The 21,929-nt window shown below is 33.5% G+C and overlaps 1 protein-coding gene across 1 annotated transcript; it reads right to left on the bottom strand.

Moving 5' to 3' along the window:
• Positions 1–1,264: 1,264 nt before the first annotated feature.
• Positions 1,265–5,523, bottom strand: LOC140982118 (cyclin-dependent kinase F-4-like). Its single transcript, XM_073448536.1, has 9 exons — positions 5,452–5,523; positions 5,288–5,350; positions 4,897–4,962; positions 4,651–4,719; positions 2,387–2,447; positions 2,179–2,295; positions 2,010–2,041; positions 1,856–1,938; positions 1,265–1,515 (listed from the first exon to the last, which is right to left on the bottom strand). Exons 1-9 carry the CDS (start codon positions 5,521–5,523, stop codon positions 1,506–1,508), a joined length of 573 nt encoding a protein of 190 aa, XP_073304637.1. The 3' UTR covers positions 1,265–1,505.
• Positions 5,524–21,929: the final 16,406 nt, after the last annotated feature.

Below are 21,929 nucleotides of genomic sequence, written 5' to 3'. Positions count from 1 at the left end.
GCTCCAAAGTGTGCTACAATTTGATCAATCAAGTTTCGTTTGAAAAAATTATTAAAAAGTATGTTGAAGGGTAATAATTATCTCTGCTAGGTAGAGCGATAAAACAATGACACTTGGATTAATATGCATTTTAAAATATTTGAGTTGCATAATTAATATCAACTATAGCTTTTGGTAAAGTGTCAAGTGTTCGGTCCTACAATTAATATCAGATCCAAGATCATGAGTTCGATTCTCATTGATTGCAAATAATACAATTATTGATAATGATATTGTTGATGTGCAATAATTGTCTCTGATGGGTAGAACAATCAAACCATGACGCATGAGAAAACCATGTCGTCAATTGTACTTTTGTTTATATATGTACTTTTGTTTATATATGGTGTTTAGTGCGTTTAATTTTAAATAATTTGTACAAACGGAGTTTATTTGAATAAAATATAGCCGGATTTAAAACACAAAATATAACAAAGAATTTTGTCACAGGCCGGGATATTCTTTTTTTCTTTCTTTGTAGCGTGATATACTTTTTTTTAGTTTGCGGTATAGTTTGACTTATTTAATTGAAAAAATATTAAATGATAAAATATTATTATACTATTGAAAGAGTTAAATTTATTTATTAGATTATAGTTTATTATATTTCAAAGTTAATTCATGTAAATTAATAACTTTAGTAAATTAATAAAAATATTATAAATTTGATGTTCTTGATTAAGTAAGGGGATGCGAACCCATCCAGTTCAAGTTTTTAAAATGACTAATGTAAATTTTTTTTTTTCCGATTGCAGTTCTTGAAATGAAAATCAATAATCAATTAATATATAAATGATTGAGAATTTATATTCAAAATAATAATTTATAGAGGTAAATTAATAATAACTATAATGAATTCTAACCAGGGCACATGCTACATTACTTGAGTGTATACGCGGTTGAAAGGTTCTTTAAATTAACTGAAAGTAATTCAGGAAACCGGTAATGGAAAATGCAGCTAATAAATTAATAATCAGTACGCTTGGAAGATCAAGGGAAGTACATCCAACTTCATAAATTTTGAAATTATTATTGCAACCTCGCAAACTATAATCTTGATTTGGGTACTTATTACAAACCAATANAAAAAAAAAAAAAAAAAAAAAAAAAAAAAAAAAAAAAAACTCGCACACACCTGACTGAAGCACGCATACGATATATGCGCGCAAATAGCGCGCTATTAGCACAAACATTACTAAAACCAACACACTGCTGTATGTCTGCCAATAGACATATAAGCTGAGTTAGTATATGAGTGTCAAGCTACCTTCCTTGCATAAGCACCTCTTTCAGGAACTAAATCTTGCGATCGTCGAAGGAATGGATTCGGATGCTCGTGCCATCCTCCAGCCTTCATAGGTGGTGGCACCAAAGGCTTTGCAAGTGGTTTACCAGAGCCCACTGTCAATTAGTACTTTGCCAATTTCTCAGTTGCTTCTGAAACACCGTGCAAGGTTCCCAAGTTATTAGCCGCCGCTGTTAAACAAGTGCTTAAAACATTCAAGTTCAAAAACTGGGAATGCAGTTCAATATAGTAGTCAAATTGTGTTTTCCAGTGATTAAATATGCAGCAGTAAGTTATTCTCCCACATGTTTAAAACATCCACGAGGCATTGATGAAAAACTTCAGGGGGAAACTGAGTGCGGTAAATAAGAAAAGTCAATGATGAATTGAAAAAAGCATAGTCTCCGCATGATGCATAATGAATGCAGAATGCCATATCTGTCTGCAGGTCCATTTTCAAATGACAGAATGTGGTATTTCCAATTTCCAACTTGTAAGCTACGAGTAGTAATAGAATAAGTTATAACTTACGTGGTCCATTCATTCCAGGTGACAGATATTTTGGTTGTTGCTTCACATAGTTTATTCAGGTTCTTGTCAGCCTTAGTCGCATTCTGAACAGTCAAAATATACCATTTCACTTCATAGGCATTGAGCATGAGAATCAACTTAACTTTTAAACTACCTGATTATTCAAGTCCAGCTTCCTTTGCACACCTGGGACTGGGAAGAGAAAATAATCAGGTAACAATCTGATTCATTAGAACACATCTTTCCACCCAACACCAAAAAAAAAAAAACTTCTACCTTAATTAAAAGATTTATTAGAGAACACTGTATGAAAGACGCTGCACCTGGACTCAGATATGCCTGTGACTTGGCAGGAGAATAATTGTTCACAGGCTTTCGGTTGAATAAATTCCCGGGGTTTCTCCTACCCAAATTTTGCTCCACACCTCCCTGCGTATCAGCTGCAACAGCTTAAAGTTTTAACGCTCCACTGCCTTAATATAATATTTAACAGCTAAGTGACGCAGGAAGAAAAATTTTGAGAGGGCTGACCAGGAGTTGTTCTTGCAATAGCAGCCTTAGAGAGCAAAGATGGAGGAACATAAAAGCAATTCTGTAACATTGCAAAACAAGAATATCACCTGATACCTCTTCCATCACTTCGAATTCGAAAGTAAACATTCATATATGGTTTGGAACAGGCTTTCAAAAGAAGAAAAGAAGATATATATAGATGTTGGATCCCGGTTTTCTACGCGTCCAAACGCAGAGGAAGTTTTAAAATTTTTATTTTATTTTGACAATCAAAATATATTTATGTTTGGGCACTCGTATGGTTTAATAATCAAACATTCATAGGGCGTTGGAATTTTATACCTTTGGTGAATTAAATCACTTGCTCCAACTAATCCGGTATAGACGGATCTAGCTCTTGATTAATCCCAACGAACGATCTTCAAAAACTCCTTCCTTCAAACTTCTAATCAGGTCCACGACTAGATGATTTGTTCTTTTTCTAATTTGTACTAGAAAAATTAGAAGAAGTTTTACGATGGAGATTAAAATATCGAGAGACAGCTCAACCCAAAAACTAATCAAGGTGGCCGAAATTATTGAGGGAGATAAGGAAGTGATTTTCGAAAATCACTATGATGGGAGGCTAGGGTTTTTCAAAAAATTTTGAATGAATTATTTTTAACCTTAAGCCTAATACACATATATATAAGCTTAGGGTCCATTAATAAAATTAAATATTTAATAGGTTTAATCAATTAATTATTCTAGTCCAACTAATTTAATTAATTAATTAATCTTTTAAAGTCCAATTAAGAACCTTAATAATATGTATGTTGGTCTTGTACTCCTACAAGCTCATTATACATATACCCATTACATTTAATTTAAATCTCTTATAAATTCAACATTTGAATTTAATAATTAAATTATAAATTCAACTCCTTGAATTTATCACCTCCAAAATTTAATATTTAATAAACTCAATATTTGAGTTTAATAAATTAAATTCTCAAATTTTATAAATTCAACTCCTCGAATTTATTCTCTCCAAGTTTCATAAATTCAACTTCTTGAATTTACTATCTCATAAATGCAACTACTTGAATTTATTTTCTCAAAATTTAATTATCATAAATTCAACTATCATAATATAAATTCAACTCCTTGAATTTATTCTCTCAACGGGAACAAACGATCCAGTGCTTGTGTGACCCTCAATGGTTCAGGGATACAGCTAGCCGTGGGTTCACAACTCCTTGTGATTCAGAATAACATTTATTCTTATTCGGGCTTACCCTATTAGCCCCATTCTTTTCATCAACACCTTGTTCAAGAATCTCAGAACTCATTTCTGATTGCACCCATCGGATCATGGTAAGAGCGTCTAGTAACATCGCCCCATGATCCCCTAGGTATCACTGATAGTGCCTGCAAGAACCAGTCGATTATGATTAACGTACAGTACGGTCCCTTCATCTCATATATCCCGATCGAATCTGCAACCATTGGTTCATCGAGGGTTGCATATTAATTCGATAACTATGTGATAACTATAATAGTGGCATCGCGTGTACTATTGGAGAACTCTTTCTCCAACGTACATCTCATACTCTGGCCAGAGATTCCATGCACTATTATTACATCAGATCACATAGGATATCCACACCCGTAGGTGAGCGGTGAATCCCCGACTACAATGCACTGGCTCCTATATGTGTCGCAACTATACCCAACCTCGCCACCTGATGACTCTCCTGGAGCCGGTAAACGAGTCAAAGCACAGCCCTAGCATATAGAGCCTCAGTGTTGTCCCGGGTCGTAAGGACTAATGGTGTACAATCATAACCACGGACTTATCCTCTCGATGAATGATAACCACTTGGAAAGTCCGAGGGAGGGTTGTTCGGTATAATCATCATATGACTACCCATCTGTATGTTTGGACATCTCCATGCCCTTACCAAGAAACGCAGTACACAACATCACAGATGCTAGTCTCGAGCTCAAGCGACCTTTATCCCTGTTTTAGGCGGATGAATCGACTAGGAACGAATTTAGAATATGCAGTGTTTACAAATGAGTTTCAACATCGAATTACGATTCAATTGTATTAAAGCATAATCAAGGACTTTATCTATGCTGCTTGCATGGGTATACAGATAAAGTATAACGAAACCATTAAAAATTAAATTATATTAAAATAAAGATTGTTTATTACACTTGAGTCAATAAATTCCACAGCCAACAGTTGGCTTACAGGGCATCTACTCTAACAATAGATACAAAACAGAGCTCGCAACCTGGAAGAAGGGATTTCGGAGGGCCTCCATTGCTGTTGTCCTTTTGCATGGCTTCCAAGAACAAAGCGACTGCATTTGGCAAAAATACAAAAGGCAAATTATCATTTGGAATGAAATCAAGTGGTACACAAAAATTAAAGAAACAATGATTTGTACAAACAATCTTCGCTTGACAACAATCAGATCCGGGCACAATAACTACGGAGGAAGAGAGATAAAAGGCATCAGAATTTATGCTTTACTTACTGTAATAAGGTGAATTGCAGCCTCACTAATGCCTGGTGCCAATGAAGAGAAATGTACCCCATCAACCTGATTAGTGATTAAAATTACAGATGAGAAAAAAAATATGCAGACAAGGAACTCATTCACCGAAAGAAACTACAAGCCAACGAAAATAAATATCTAAAAATTACTTCAAAAATTATAATAATCACATAATAAACCCACAGCAGAAAGGTATTTACTAAGAAAGCAGGGTAAACCAGAGGAAACACTGATGACTAGCATCATTAATAGATCGAGACACTGATGAATAGCATCATTAATAGATCAGACATGTCCAAGTTTAAAAACTTCTAAATAGTGCCTTGGGACTTCAAACATTAATCAAAATCTAGAATCAATGCCCACTTACTTGCGGAAACTGATAAGCAATAGCATTAGCCAGTTCAAGTGGTGGAATTGAATTTGGAATTTTCTACGAAAGGTAAGTTCGGCCTTAAATCGGATTACTACTTCGAAAAATATTTCCCCATCTAGATTATGAATATGACGGCTCTGATACCACTTAAATGTCACGTCCCGAGGCCGGGGTTTAGTCGACACTGGCATTATTCGACAATCACATAATCGCCAAACAACAAGCCTCATAGTACAGCATATACCAAAACCAATTTATTTCTCATAATCAACAAAAATAGTTGTCTTTACCACTTGAATGCCAAAAAAAATGTATTAACAGTGCAAAAACGATAAACATAAACTAATCTTTAAAATTCGTGGATATCTCGAAATCTTCTATCATCCCAAAAATTGCTCTTGTTCCTCTTCTTCCATTTGCTCTTTGTTCTTATCTGGGAGAAAAAGTAAATGGTGAGTATTTTGGGAAATACTCAGCAAGCGGGAGCCCGATCGAGCACATACATAACAACATACATGATTTTGAAGGAAAGAACATATCATGCAGAAATAAGTTCGTACAACATACTTCATAAACATAGACATCCTTTCTTATTCTTAGGTACTGAGATTCATCTACTTTCCATGGTTTACTAACGTCAGTTCCTAATTTTTACTCCTCTAAGGGGGCGATGCTATATAGTGGTTACATCCTCACCACGTAAAGGTCATATCATATATTGGGATTCCCTCCCATATCCGGTGGAAACCTCACAGTGCCATAACATAGTCCACATGATCATCATATCAAGAAGGGAAAAACGAATAACAGTGCTCAACCGAAATTTCAAAGAAAAGAAGGAGCACATAACAATTTCATGATTTTAAATCAAGCCCACTTACAAAGAACAAGTGTGGCAAACAAAAACTCACTTACGAAAGAATAAACACATAACAAAGTCCCACTCACGGAGGAAAAGTGTGCAAATTATAATATGACAAAAACCCACTTACAAAGGACAAGTGTCAAAATAGCAAAAACCCACTTACAAAGTAGTACATGATGAAACGTGAATGTTGGACGGAGTGAAGTCTTGCTATTAGTTCAAGAAGCACAATGAATTACACATCCAAGTAAGTAGCTCGAAAAATGTGATGAAAATGCTAGGAAAAAGTGGTGCCTCTTCCTCCACTACACCACACGTATATATAGTGGTTGAGGAGCATGAATTAAGGCTATTATTGGCTCCTAAATTTTGGTGGTTAGCCCTTCAATTAATCGGTGGATTGATGTCTAGATTTAGGTTGATTAGATGGTCTAATTATTAGGTGATTGCATGAGCAAAATTTCAGCCACTCAAGCTCCAAAATTTCGGTCACATGAATTGGTTCTAATCATGGTTGATTTGGCTCCCAATCTTGGTGAGTGATTACCAAAAGAAATCTCATGTATCTACCTATAAAACAATAAGTAATATTTTATTACATATATGTGTATATACTTTATGGGGAAAACCTTCCATAATAATTGTCATATCATGCAAATGGTACTAGAGTTTTAATAGTTTGCAGACTTGATCAATATATAGTTATTGATTCGAATTAATGGTCTCGAGTAGATAATTCATACAAATACTAACTTTAAAAACAAAATCTTATATATGATTAATTAATTACAAGACTCAGAAATCTAGATTCTCACAGTGGGTGGATCAGTTGGCATACAGAAAGGAGATGAAGATGATTCACTATCAATATTCTTCAACATTTTGGTCGCATTTGTCAGAACTCTTTTGAATTTGTTGAACGACCGTGTCCTCCATTTTTGTTATTCCCTCAAGACTTACCAAGCTTTTTCGTTGGACCTGGGATACTTGAATCTGCTCAAACGTTGTTTGAGATTGAGCATACTAAAAAGTATGTATTTAGAAATTTGTTGAATTTAAGTTAAAATAAAATATTGTGTTAAAATATTGAGATCACTTTCATCTTAAATGACGATCCACTTTGGTTGAGGGCTTCTAGTTTGCTTAGTTTGTTTCGAAAAGCAAAAATTCTTTTTGCAACATCCGTGAAATATTGATGCATATTGTCTCTTGTACAAATTTTCCACCCCCTAGGCAACTCGTGGTTATTTTTTTTTTCAACCACTCTCTAGAAACTATAGTTTTTTTGGTCATTGTCAAGTGTCGGATTGGTGGAAACATTGCACCATGTCTTTAAAAGACCTTCATCTTCGTCTTTCTTCCAATGTTTCCTAGTTATAGATTCGCTCTCATCAGTCATGACAACTTTTTTCCCTACCTTTTCTGATTTAGAATATGTGGTTTCAGAAGCAGGATGAGTGCTTTCATTTGGATTCTGCGAGAATTGAAATTGACTGAACATATGATTTAACATTTGGTCGTCGATGTATTGAGATTGAGAAATACCAATCCGTTGAGAATTGACTTGACAAAAGTTTGGACTATGAAAATTTAGATCATCATTGTTCCATGAATCCATTTAATATTTGGATTGAATGAAATCAAAGATGAATATTTTTTCCTGGATGAAGGTGCAATAAGTTGTAATTTTTTGAATGCATAATGAAGCAAACTTATAAGAGATTGAAGAATATAGTCGTTACTAGTACTTGGGGATTTTTATCATTTTTTTCTATTTTTAAATTTTTTTAATGATTTTCTATTTCTAAAAAAAATCGAAGCCTCTACATCAGCCAAGTTATCCCACACTCCTTTATTTTTTGTTAATTTTTTTTATAATTGTTTATTTTAATTTTAATTAATTATTTTTATATTTAAAATTTTATCGTTGGATTTAATTATTATAAAAGAATTAAAAAAGGGCATCAGACTTCACCGTGCAGAGGGAGTCTGCGTGGGACATCTCTAACTCTGCGTCTTCAAATTGGGAATGGTGAATAGTGTTGCTTCAGAAATGGAACAACACTGTAGCTTATGTGCCATGCCCATTATTTTTTGGGCAAATTTTAAAAAAATACCTCTGTACATCTTTGATTTAAGATTCAGTATCTAGATGATTTCTATCACAAATCAATACCTGACAACACTACAAACTTATTTTTAACTCCTTACAAAGATAAATTTACATTTTTACCTTTTTATTATTTAAATAAATATATAATTTTATCCACCAAATTAATTGTGTGTTTTCCCTCTACCAAAATATTAGTATCTATTATAGGGTTTCAGATAATTGATTTTGTTATTTGAATACTCTAAATGTGTAAAAAAAATATTATATTTTCGAACAATCATCATATATTCAGTCATTGTTGGTTTTCATTAAAAATGCATGAATTATTCATGTCATTTTATTTTTTAAAAAAAATATTTCCTCATTCATCATGAAATAAGATTAAGTACTTATTTTGACATATAAATTATCTATTTTGAAGTTCCAGATACTTGATTTGGCTCTTTAAATACTCCAAATGTGTAAGAAAATATTGGATCTTCGAACGATCATAAATTCAGTCATTGTTTGTCTTTTAATGAAAGGTGTATTTGGATGACATATTCATCTCATTTAATATTTTTTTTAAAAAAAAATCAAATTTCCAACTAAGCATGTAAATTTTAAAGTACTTAGTTTTATTTGAGAAATACATATTTTGAGTTTGCAAATACTTGATTTCGTAAATGAGATACTCACAATATGTATTAAAATACTGGATATTCGAATAGACAACGTAAATTCACCAAGTATTGGTATTTCAATGAAAAATGCATTTGAATGACATATTCATCTCATTTAATATTTTTTTATTAAAAAAAACAAATTCTCAAATAAGCATGAAAATTTTAAAGTACATCTTAGTTTTACTTGAGAAGTACCTAATTTGAGTTGACAAATACTTGATTTCATAAATGAGATACTCACAATATGTATTAAAATATTGGATATTCGAATAGGCAACGTAAGTTCTCCATGTGTTGGTATTTCCATGGAATATGCATTTGGAAGAGAAGTACCAAATTTGAGTTTGTAAATACTTGATTTGATATAGGAGATACTCATAATATGTAATGCAATATTGGATATTCAAATATGCAACGTAAGTTCACCAAGTGTTGGCTTTTCATGGAAGATGCATTTGGATGACATATTTATCTGATTTAATATATTTTTTGTATAAAAAAAAAAACAAATTCCCAAATAAGCATGAAAATTTAAAGTACTTAGTTTTACTTGAGAAGTACCTAATTTGAGTTGACAAATACTTGATTTCGTAAATGAGATACTCACAATATGTATTAAAATACTGGATATTCGACTAGGCAACATAAATTCGCCAAGTGTTGGTATTTCTATGGAATATGCATTTGGATGAGAATTACCTAATTTGAGTTTGCAAATACTCGATTTGGTACAAGAGATACTCATAATATGTAATAGAATACTGGATATTCGAATATGCAACGTTAGTTCACCAAGTGTTGGCTTTCCATGGAAGATTCGTTTGGATGACATATTTATCTCATTTAATATATTTTTTGTAAAAAAAAAAAAAACAAATTCTCAAATAAGTATAAAAATTTTAAAGTACTTAGTTTACTTGAGACGTACATAATTTCATATTGCAAATACTTGATTTGGTACATGAGATATTCATAATATGTAATAGAATACTGGATATTCGAATATGCAACGTAAGTTCACCAAGTGTTGATCTTTCTATGGAAGATGAATTTGGATGACATATTCATCTCATTTAATATTTTTTTTGTAAAAAAAAAAAACAAATTCCCAAATAAGCATGAATATTAAAAATACTTAATTTTACTTGAGAAGTACCTAATTTCATATTGCAAATACTTGATTTGGTAAACGAGATACTCATTAATTTACAATATTTTTTGATATTCATTGAATAACTTATTTGACAATTATACTTATTTGACATAATACTTATAGGTAATTATTCATATACTTATGAGTATTAATTTATAATATAATTAATATTCATTCACAATACTTGTTGATATTCATTAAATGACAAGGCAATACTTTATTTGATATCATCCTCATTAGTATTCATTCATAATATTTATTGGTAATCATTCATTATATGTATCAATATTCTTTCATTATAATTATTATCAAATTTGAGTTTTTAAAGGGTAAAATCAATTATCAGTGTAATTTAAATATGTAATACTTGTAACAATTTAGGTACCATATTTTTATTCACGGATCTCATCATCAAAGACCACTCAATATTGACTTCAAATTATATATTTTGACATCATTAAATAATCGAATTTGAGTATTTAAATGGTAAATAAAGTATTTGTGAAATCGTATTAGGTATTATTTGTATTAATTTAGGTATCACATTTTTACTTCACGAATGTCATCATCAAAGACCACTCAATATTAACTTCAAACTATATAATTTGACATCCGAAAATAGTTGGATATAAGTATTTATGGAGTAAAATCAAGTATTTGCGAACTCGCATTAGATACTCTTTATACCAATTTAGTTATCATATTTTAACTTCACCAATTTAGATACTCTTCGTATCAATGCATCTTCCATGGAAAGATCTACACTTGATGAACTTATGTTGCCTATTCGAATATCTTTTATTTTAATACATATTGTGAGTATCTCATTCAAGATATCAAGTATTTGCAAACTGAAATTAGATACTTCTCAAGCAAAACTAAGTATTTTAAAATTTCAATTCTTAGTTGGGAATTTACTTTTTTTTTTTTTACACAAAAAAATATTAAATGAGATGAATATGTCATCTAAATGCATCTTCCAAGGAAAGATAAATATTTGGTGAGCTTACATTGTATATTCGAATATACAGTATTCTATTACATATTATGAGTATCTCATGTACCAAATCAAATATTTGCAATCTCAAATTAGGCACTTCTCAAATAAAAATAAGTAATTTTAAATTTTCATGCTTAGTTGGGAATTTGTTTTTTCTTTTACAAAAAAAATATTAAATGAGATGAATATATCATCCAAATGCTTATTCCATGTAAACATCAATACTTGGTGAACTTGTTGGACTTAGAGGCCTATTGGGCTTGTTCTTTTTGAATGGGAAATTGGACAAGCAAGGCCTATTAGATGGTAATTGGGAAATGTCCCACATAGGAAAATAATCATGGCATTGGTGAGCTTATATTGAGTTACACTTTGTGAATGTGTAAGAAAGCTTGGTCAAGAAGCTCTCTCTCGCGCACGCCGGCGCAGGAGGGGTGCAAATCATGGGCCTGATTTGCAATAGAAAAAGAGTTGACTTGTGTTAAAGCGTGCGTTGAATGTCGGACCGATCAAATTAGATACTTCTCAAGTAAAACTAAGTACTTTAAAATTTTATGCTTAGTTGAGAATTTGTTTTTTATTAAAAAAATTAAATGAGATGGATATGTCATCCAAATGTATCTTCCATAAAAATACCAACACTTGGCGAACTTATGTTACTTATTCGAATATCCAGTATTTTAATACATATTGTGAATATCTCATTTACGAAATCAAGTATTTGCAAACTCAAATTAAGTACTTCTCATTTAGGGAGTAAAATTAAGTATTGGTAGACTCGAATTAGATACTTTTTGTACTAATTTAGGTATCACATTTTAACTTCACAAATGACACATCAAAAGTCACTCAATATTACTTGAAACTTTATTTTTTTGTATCCCAAAATAATCAAAATTGAGTCTTAAAAGGGTAAAATCAAGTATATGTGAAATCAAATTACGTATTATTTGTACCAATTTAGGTAGCACGTTTTTTATTCACAAATCTCATCGTCAAAGAACATTCAATATTATCTTCAAATTATATATTTTTACATACTCAATCGAATTTGAGTATTTAAAAGGTAAAATCAAGTATTTGTGGACTTGAATTATGTATTATTTGTATTAATTTAGATATCACATTTTTACTTCACGAATATCATCACCGGTGTCACTTAATATCAACTTCAAATTATATTTTCGCAAAATTCTCAAATAATTGGATATGAGTATTTACGGGGTAAAATCATGTATTTATAGACTCTAATTAGATACTTTTTGTACCAATTTAAGTATCACATTTTAACTTCACAAATGACACAATCCAAAGTCACTTAATATTAGTTGAAAATTAAGTATTTTCTTACACATTTGAAGTATTCAAATAGTTAAATCAAATATTTGGAACCTCAAAATAGGTATTTTATCAATCAAAATAAGTACTTTTTCTAATTCAACAATGAGTGAGAAACTGTGCTTTTTTAAAAATTAGATGACATGAATAAGTTATCTTAATGCATTTTCAATGAAAAGACCAACAATTGTTGAATTTATTGTCATAGCTCGAAGATCCAGTATTTTCTTACACATTTGGAGTATTCAAATAGTCAAATCAAGCATTTGTGGTCAAAATAAATACTTAATCTTATTTCATGATGAGTGATGACCTATATTTTATTAAAAAATAAAATGACATGAATAAGTCATTCTAATGCATTTTTCATGAAAAGACCAACAATGACTGAATTTATGATGAATGCTCGAAAATTTAATATTTTCTTATATATTTAGAGTATTCAAATAGCGAAATCAAGTATCTAAAACCCCATAATTGGTACTTTGTATGTCAAAATAAGTATTTACTTTTATTCCATGATAATTGAAAAACAATATTTTTTTAAATTATATTTTAAATGGAGAAAACACATGTAATTTTTGTGGATAAAATAATATATTTATTTAAATAATAAAAGGTAAAATATAAATTTTGCTTTGTCAGGAGTTAAAACTAAAAGTATAGCATTGTCAAGTACTGATTCTTAAAAAATTGTGGCTAAGTACTGAATCTTAATTGAAACATTGACAGAGGCATTTTTCTAAAATTTACCGTTATTTTTTTTTAAATTGAGTTTTGTTTTTTATTTATATTTTATATTTTTTATTTGAGAAAAATTAAAAATATTTATTATTTAATATTAATAAAATATCATATGAATTAATTATAAATATGTTATTCATATGAAACAAAATTAATATAATTAATATTTAATTAACAATTTAACAAAATAAAACATGAAAGATAAATCCGGTAGACAAAAAAAATGATCCCGCAATATGAATGCATTATGTTAATTTTTTAAATCAATTGTATAATTCAGAAATCACTCAAGCTCGGTTCTTTTACGAGCTTGAGCTACTCGAACTGCTCGTGAGTAGCTCGACTCGTGTTCACCCCTAAGTTGAACACAACATGTTTCCACTCGCATCTATTTTAAAGAATATATCATCACTATTAAGTGTGTTTTAATTTCCATCAAGATTAATAGAGGGATTTCAAATTCATTTATTTTTTTAGGAAATCCACTTGACATGAATTCCAAATTCTATATAGTTATTTCTTGAGTAATTGTCGCGAATTTTAAATTCATCCCCAAACTATAGTCATTTTAAATCTCTATCAAATATTTCATCAAATCCAGACCCTTCCATCTAAACACAACTTTAATGTCTTTCTAACTGTTGGATTGGCTCTTGGATTGTTTTAATTTCCATAAACTCAAAATCTNTTTTTTTTTTTTTTTTTTTTTTTTATAGACGATTATATGAAATCGCATTCAACCCAGAATAATTTGACCCCAAGTCGATCGAGTCTATTAAAAATATTTAAAGAATGTTTACAATCTCTAACAAAAAAATTATGAAATTTTCTTGGCAATTCATTCATGGATGTTAGTAGGGCTTATCCGCGATGGTCCATGATACCCCTTGACATTGATTTTATGGGGGAAAAAAGGAAACTTTAATTTTCATCTCTCCAAATCAAAGGGGAAAAGTTGGAATTTTTGCTTTGGAGGTTGGAATGTGCAAGTTACTTTTTTTTATTCCAATATAATTAACGAAACAAAAAGTCCATTTGTATATAATTTTCTTATTGTAACGCGTATAGTTTAATGGTAAAAACGTGATTCGTTCTGGTAACCCTTTAATAGTTTAAGGATCTTTCTGTTTTATTCATATTCTGATTAAAAAATTAATTTCTTCAAATTAAAAAGATTTAATCCTTTACCTTTCAAATGCGCAATTCGATTCTTGTGATTTCTATATCTCAAGTCACTTAAAAATTTCAAAGTTAGATTATGAAATCGTGAAACAGAATTTGAATTAGAACGGTATTTCCAATTGAATAAGTATAAGTAAAAGGATCCATGCACGAGTCACGATCAATCATGCACACTTGACGACAATAATTTATAAAATATCTCTACTACTCTATAGTTCATGATAGCATAAATTCTACAAATACTTCATTATTATTTTTAAAATCGAGAAGTACTAGAGTCAAGAAGATCAACCTTGTATTCAGGTTGAGATATATTTTCCTTAGTTTTTTGAAAACCAGAGATACTAATTTTTTCAAAATCAGATATAGAAGAAGTAGAATTTATACTTCCCCTACTTTTTCTGGCATGGGTTATAATGTTATGGTTATTAATAATAATAATCTTATTCAGAAAAGTTTAGATAAGATTAAAAATCTAAATCAGAAAAAGTGGTTTTTAAGTTGTTTAAATTCAAAACAACCAACTCTATATTCTTTAAGATATACAAAATGTGTTGAAGAAACTAAATTAAATTTATATTTTTTCAAATGGATGGAAAACTTATATTTTCCAGCAAGAAATAAAATATTTCCAAATTTTACAGATGAGTCTTTTATAAATACTCTTGAATCAACATATAAATTATATGTTCATTAAACTGGAGAAGAATCTTTTGAAATTCATCCTCCATTCACTACTTTACAAATTAAAAAGGGTAATAAAAAGATATACGCTGCTTCTATAAAATCTGAATTAGGAAATGGTAATTTTGACCATATAATTCAACAAAATAATTTTACTAATCTTACTTTACATTCTTTAAGAAATCAAATTACTAGAATAGAAGAGATTTGATCAAAATCTAAACAAGAAGTTTTTAGTGGTGAAAGTTCAATAACTTTAATGATAAAACCTCCTCCTAATCTTAAAAGAGAAAAATTTCTTTTAACTTCCAAAAAGGATGAAAATTTATGGAAGGTCTCATAGACAGATTACAAAAAATTAACATAAAATAAAAGAGTTTTATCTCAGTAATTACCAAAGCTGAACAACTTGAAAATTTTTCAAGTTCGTCAGAAGATGAAATGCAAATTAATAAAATGCATAAGGTGTCAATTGTAAAACCTTTTTATAAAAAAAATGTAAGGACCGTGTATCGTATTATCGTAAATCCTGTGTGATTATCGATAATTTATGAAATTGTCATGTGATAATGTATATGATGTATATCATGACAATGAAATTGAGAAAATAAGTATTGAACACGAATTGACGTGGTAAGAGATCGAGTGGAAAAGCCGGACGCCAATATAATACCAAAATCAATATTTGGACAGAACATGTAGCGCCCGAGCGGTAGTTTTTGACCGCCCGAGCGCGGAGCAAGTGACACTCGGGGGCAGAACGTCGCGCGCTCGGGCGCGAGAATTCTACCGCCCGAGCGCCGAAGCGGTGGAGTGATAAGAACGAGGCTTCTTTCTCAGTTTCTTTATTTCCTTAGCTACAATTCGAGAATAAACGAGAGATTTTGATTTTCTTTCGTCCGAATCGACTTCGAAACGCTATCTAAACGCGAAACAAATTATATATTTGTGATCATCGCGTCGAGGGCTTCAGACTGAGGTAATTTTCTTCGAGTTCCAGCAGTTCTAAATATCAAAGTGCTGGAATAACATGTATTTGAAGTTGAATTTCTTATATATAGTAGAATAACCGACAAGAAACTCATATTCGAAGTCGGAATTGAATTATATTATGATTTGAATTTGATATGAATTTTTGAAGTTTCAAATGATATTTGAAACTCATATTAATGATTTTTGATTAGGTTATTGATTGGAATGAGATTATGTGTCTATATGCCTTATTTGTTGATTGATGTGGCATACATGGCATTGAGATTGAGATTTCGATGTATAAAATAAATGTTTTGTTAACACACATCGTTTGATGCATACATCGATACATGACATGCACGTTGAGCTATGATCCTTGGATACCCTGATATGATTTGATTGGATTCTGGGGTTTGTGAACACAATCGCTATGCCGGTATTATATGACCCGTAAAGCATAGACAATTGTGGCCCCGATGATTGGATATGAGATATGGGATTTGATGGCGCTTTGTCGACGCTATCATACGAGTATCCCTTATTGAGGCCGGTGTGCCAGCTCGCGCATTGATTTGATAGCGATTCGTTTGATTCTGACATGTGCTCAGTGGATGGGCATTTGACCCGATACCTCCACGACATACATGCATTGCATCCCATATATCATTGTTTAGATATCTGTAGTATATATGATTGGTTGTTCCATACGGAGCTTTGCTCACCCGCAAGGGGGGCTGTTGTTGTCTTTGTGTGTGGACAATGGCAGGTACTCCAGGATATCAGGAGACCTGAGAGGGTACTTCTGGAGGGAGTCACAGTTTGAGCTGAGGTTTTATTTTTTGTTCCCAGTATATGTATGTATCTATATACCGGGGCATGTCCCGAGGATATGAGTTGTTTGTATATGATTGATTTTGATTATGTGTGGGCATGTCTTATGATATGAGATGAAATACTATTTTTAGTATTCAAATAGTATATGTTTTGGGCTCATTGTAAAGAAAATTTTAAACTCGTTTTCCGCTGTAATTAATTAACCCTAATCAAATTGTGTTGTAATAACGATTAGGAGCTAAGGGCCCCACACGGAGTGGTATCAGAGCATAGCTGGGAATGCTCGATTGAGTCTTGTGTACACGGAATAGGCACAAATAAATTGTGCGTATGTGTTTGCATTTATTGTATTACTTTACTTGCTCCTACTTGATTTGATTTGAGTAAATATCTGATGAGATTGATGATATGAGATGATGATGATGTGACATTGATATTGATTTGTGATATTGATCCTCTGATTTGTAGATGGATCACACGAATGAAACTGCGAGTAGCAGTACTGAGAGGATTGCTGGACAATTTGAAGGATTGTCCATGGATGTAGTGATGGCTCGATTTCAGGATTTGAAACCACCGAGGTTCTTTGGCACTGAGAGTGTGGAAAGAGCTGAAGCCTGGTTGAAGGATATTGAGCATCTGTTTAATATTGTGGAGTATTCCAAGGCTCGGAGACTGAAACTTGCTTTGTATCAGATGAAAGACCGAGCAAAATCTTGGTGGGAAGCCGTCGAGATTGGAGTGAAAGAGGCCGGGATTAAAGTCACATGGGATGTCTTCAAGGCCCAGTTTTTGGAGCAGTATTCTCCTCCTTCTTATTATACTGCTCAGGAGAATGAATTCAATAGTCTGCAGCAGGGAACGATGACTGTTGCGGAATATGCTTCAAAATTTTCTACTCTGTTGAAGTATGCACCTCACGTAGCCGGGAATGCGAGGGCAAAATATAACAGGTTTGTAAATGGTTTACATCCTGCTTTATATACTTTTGTTGTTTCTGGATTGCCTACCAGCTACGCAGAGGCAGTTGAACGAGCCAAGGCAGCCGAGGCTGGACTTAGGAGAGGAGGTCCACAGTATACTCCTCCACCACCAGTGTCAGCTCAGCAGCCTGCATTGCGTCCAAGGGGTAAGAAGTTCAAGAAGACTGGTTCTGTTTCTTCGTCTTCTTCGAGTTCGAGTGGATCCCAGAGAGGGAGTCCCGTGATTGCTCCTTATTGTAGTTACTGTGGAGGCAAACATACTATCGAGCAGTGTCGAGGTATGTTTGGTACTTGTTATCATTGTGGACAGGAAGGCCATTTCTCTCGTGTATGTCCGAATAGGGGTACGACTTCTGCCCAACCCCAGCCAGGATTTAGAGGTGGCCCCAGTATGATGAGACCTACTGTTCCTGTTCCCTCTTTTCAGCAGTCGAATGTTCCACGATATCGAGGACCGAGTGGTCAGAGTGCCCAAGTCCCTCCTCAAGTTCGAGTGTATGCTATGACCGAGGATCAGGCGAAAGAAGCTCCTGGTGGTGTGATTGCAGGTATTTGCACGCTTTGCGATTATCCTGCACGTGTTTTATTTGATACAGGAGCATCTCATTCATTCATATCTCATGCATTTGTTGCATCTCACGATATTGAGTGTACCCCGTTGTACGATACTTTGTCGATAGCCACGCCAGCAGGGAAGATTATTTTGTCTGAGCAAGTTGTGCATAATTGTGTATTGATATATGAGGATAATGTGATGTTCTTGAATTTGATTGTCCTCCCAATGCACGGCTTTGATTGTATTGTTGGCATGGATATCTTGACAATAAATCGAGCTACTGTCGATTGTTTTCATGGAATGGTTCGATTTCGACCGGTTGATGGACCCAAGTGGAATTTTTATGGCAAGGGTTCCCAAGCCAAAATTCCATTGGTATCCTCTTTGGAAATGTCTCGACTTTTGACTAGCGGGGATGAGGGTTATCTTATCTACGCTATTGATGTCTCTAAGAAGGAGCCTTCTTTATCTGATATTCCTATTGCGAATGAATTCCCAGATGTATTTCCCGATGAGATTCCTGATTTTCCGCCTCATCGAGAAGTTGAATTTAGTATTGATCTGATGCCGGGGACTGCACCTATATCGAAAGCTCCTTATCGCATGGCACCATTGGAATTGAAAGAATTGAAAGAACAATTACAGGATCTTCTCGATAAGGGATATATTCGACCGAGTGTATCACCTTGGAGAGCTCCAGTGTTATTTGTTTGAAAGAAAGATGGTACTATGCGAATGTGTATCGATTATAGGCAGTTGAATCGGGCTACTGTGAAAAACAAGTATCCACTTCCTCGTATTGATGATGTATTTGATCAGCTTCAGGGTACTTCGGTATACTCTAAGATTGATCTTCGATCTGGTTATCATCAAGTACGAGTTCGAGACGAAGATGTGCCTAAAACTGCTTTTCGTACGAGGTATGGCCATTATGTATTCTTGGTTATGCCTTTTGGTCTCACGAATGCTCCTGCTGTATTTATGAATCTAATGAATCGTGTCTTTCGAGATTATCTTGACCGGTTCGTTATTGTATTTATCGATGATATTCTTGTTTATTCGAAATCAAAAAGAGAGCATGCTGAACATCTGNTAAAACTGCTTTTCGTACGAGGTATGGCCATTATGAATTCTTGGTTATGCCTTTTGGTCTCACGAATGCTCCTGCTGTATTTATGAATCTAATGAATCGTGTCTTTCGAGATTATCTTGACCGATTCGTTATTGTATTTATCGATGATATTCTTGTTTATTCGAAATCAAAAAGAGAGCATGCTGAACATCTGAGACTAGTACTTAAAACTCTTCGCAATGGCCATTTATATGCTAAATTGTCCAAATGCGAATTCTGGATGGCTAAAGTAGTATTTTTAGGCCACGTCATTTCGAGACATGGCATATCTGTTGATCTTGCTAAGGTTGAAGCTGTATTGAGCTGGCCGAGACCTACGAATGTTCCTGAGATACGTAGCTTCATGGGTTTAGCTGGTTATTATCGTCGTTTTATTGAAGGATTTTCGAAAATAGCTAAACCTATTACTCAACTGACACAGAAGAATCAACGATTCATTTGGTCAGATGAATGTGAAGCTAGTTTTCTTGAATTGAAGACGAGATTGACCACAGCACCTGTGCTTACTATTCCCTCAGGTACCGGAGGATTTGTAGTGTGTACAGATGCGTCTGGTAAAGGTTTGGGCTGTGTTCTGATGCAACATGGCAAAGTGATTGCTTATGCGTCTCGTCAATTGAAATCTCATGAAACACGTTATCCTGTTCATGATCTTGAATTGGCTGCCATTGTGTTTGCTTTGAAGATTTGGCGCCATTATTTGTACGGAGAAAAGTTTATTATTTATTCGGACCATAAGAGTCTGAAATATCTCTTTTCTCAATCGGATTTGAACATGAGGCAACGCAGGTGGATGGATCTCCTGAAAGATTTTGATTGTGAGATTCAATATCACCCTGGATCGGTGAATGTTACTGCGGATGCCCTTAGTCGTAAGGTGCATGATTCTGTGTTAGCATCTGTTTGTGTCGCCAAAGTACACGAGGATATATGTACTTCTGGTTGGACTTTTCACTCGAATTGGAATTCTGTCACTGTCTCAGCATTGCAAATTGAGCCGAACTTGATATCTAAAATCCGAAAGGCCCAACGAAGCGATGCTCAGATTCAGAAGTCGAAAGAACTTGTATCTGCAGGACATCAGTCTGGATTTCAGATTTCTTCTGATGGTTCTTTACGACTTAATGGTCGGCTGGTAGTTCCTGATAATTCTGATTTGAAATCTGCCCTTCTTCGAGAAGCACATTGTAGCAAATACAGTATTCACCCTGGAGGTCGAAAGATGTATTTGACATTGAGACCCCAATTCTGGTGGAGACGTATGAAGAAGGACATTGCTGAGTTTATTTTGAAATGCTTGGTCTGCCAGCAAGTGAAAGCCGAGAGAATGAAACCTGGAGGGTTACTCCATAGTCTTGAAATCCCGAAATGGAATTGGGAACATATTGCTATGGACTTTGTGACTCATTTACCTCGTTCGCCCAAGGGCTGTGATGCTATTTGGGTCATTATTGATCGGCTTTCGAAATCTGCACACTTTATTCCGTATGAACGGACTTATCCTTATAAGAGAATGGCCCGTTTATACATTGAGAATGTTGTGAGACTGCACGGTGTGCCAGTCTCAATTGTATCTGATCGTGATCCCAGGTTTGCTTCTAAATTCTGGGGTAGTTTTCAGGAAGCGATGGGTACGCGTTTGGCTATGAGTACTGCTTATCATCCTCAAACTGATGGCCAAACTGAGCGTACAATTTAGACGTTAGAGGATATGTTGCGTGCGATTGTGATGGATTTCAGAATGGGATGGCAAGATGCTTTACCATTGGTGGAATTTTCTTATAATAATAGCTTTCAGACGAGCATTGGTATGGCACCGTTTGAAGCTCTATATGGGAGACGATGCAGATCACCGTTATTCTGGGATGAAATTGGTGAACGACAATTGACTGGACCTGAAATGATACAGAAAATGAATGATAAGGTTCAGTTAATTCGACAGCGGATGAAAGCCGCTCAGGATCGTCAAACGAGTTATGCGAATAAACGAAGACGACCCTTAGAATTCCAGAAAGGTGACAGAGTGTTTTTAAAAATATCTCCCTTTAGAGGCACTGTTCGATTCGACATGCGAGGTAAATTATCTCCTCGTTATGTTGGTCCATACGAGATTCTTGATCGAGTTGGTGATCTTGCGTATCGATTGGCATTGCCACCAGATTTATCTACCATTCATGATGTGTTTCATGTTTCTATGTTGAGAAAATATGAACCAGATCCATCACATGTACTTGCACCTGATGATGTTGAACTTGATCCTTCACTATCTTATGTTGAGCAACCTGTTCGCATTATGGATCGGAAGGAGAAGATATTGCGTAATAAATCGATCCCTTGGGTTCGAGTACAATGGACACGACATGGTGTAGAAGAGTCAACATGGGAATTGGAAAGCAAGATGCGAGAATCCTATCC

The sequence above is a fragment of the Primulina huaijiensis genome, chromosome 8 (assembly GCF_012295235.1).
Source record: "Primulina huaijiensis isolate GDHJ02 chromosome 8, ASM1229523v2, whole genome shotgun sequence".
Lineage (NCBI taxonomy): Eukaryota > Viridiplantae > Streptophyta > Magnoliopsida > Lamiales > Gesneriaceae > Primulina > Primulina huaijiensis.
This window is presented reverse-complemented; position numbering and strand designations above follow the sequence as displayed.

Excerpts from the sequence above, each read along its gene's own strand:
- LOC140982118 (XM_073448536.1), bottom strand. The coding sequence starts at position 5,523 with ATGAGGCTTGTTGTTTGGCGATTATGTGATTGTCGAATAATGCCAGTG. Across the intron at positions 4,720-4,896 it reads CTGCAATTCACCTTATTACA|TCGCTTTGTTCTTGGAAGCC; the intron begins GTAAGTAAAGCA and ends TGCCAAATGCAG. Across the intron at positions 2,042-2,178 it reads ACAGGCATATCTGAGTCCAG|GTGTGCAAAGGAAGCTGGAC; the intron begins GTGCAGCGTCTT and ends TCCCAGTCCCAG.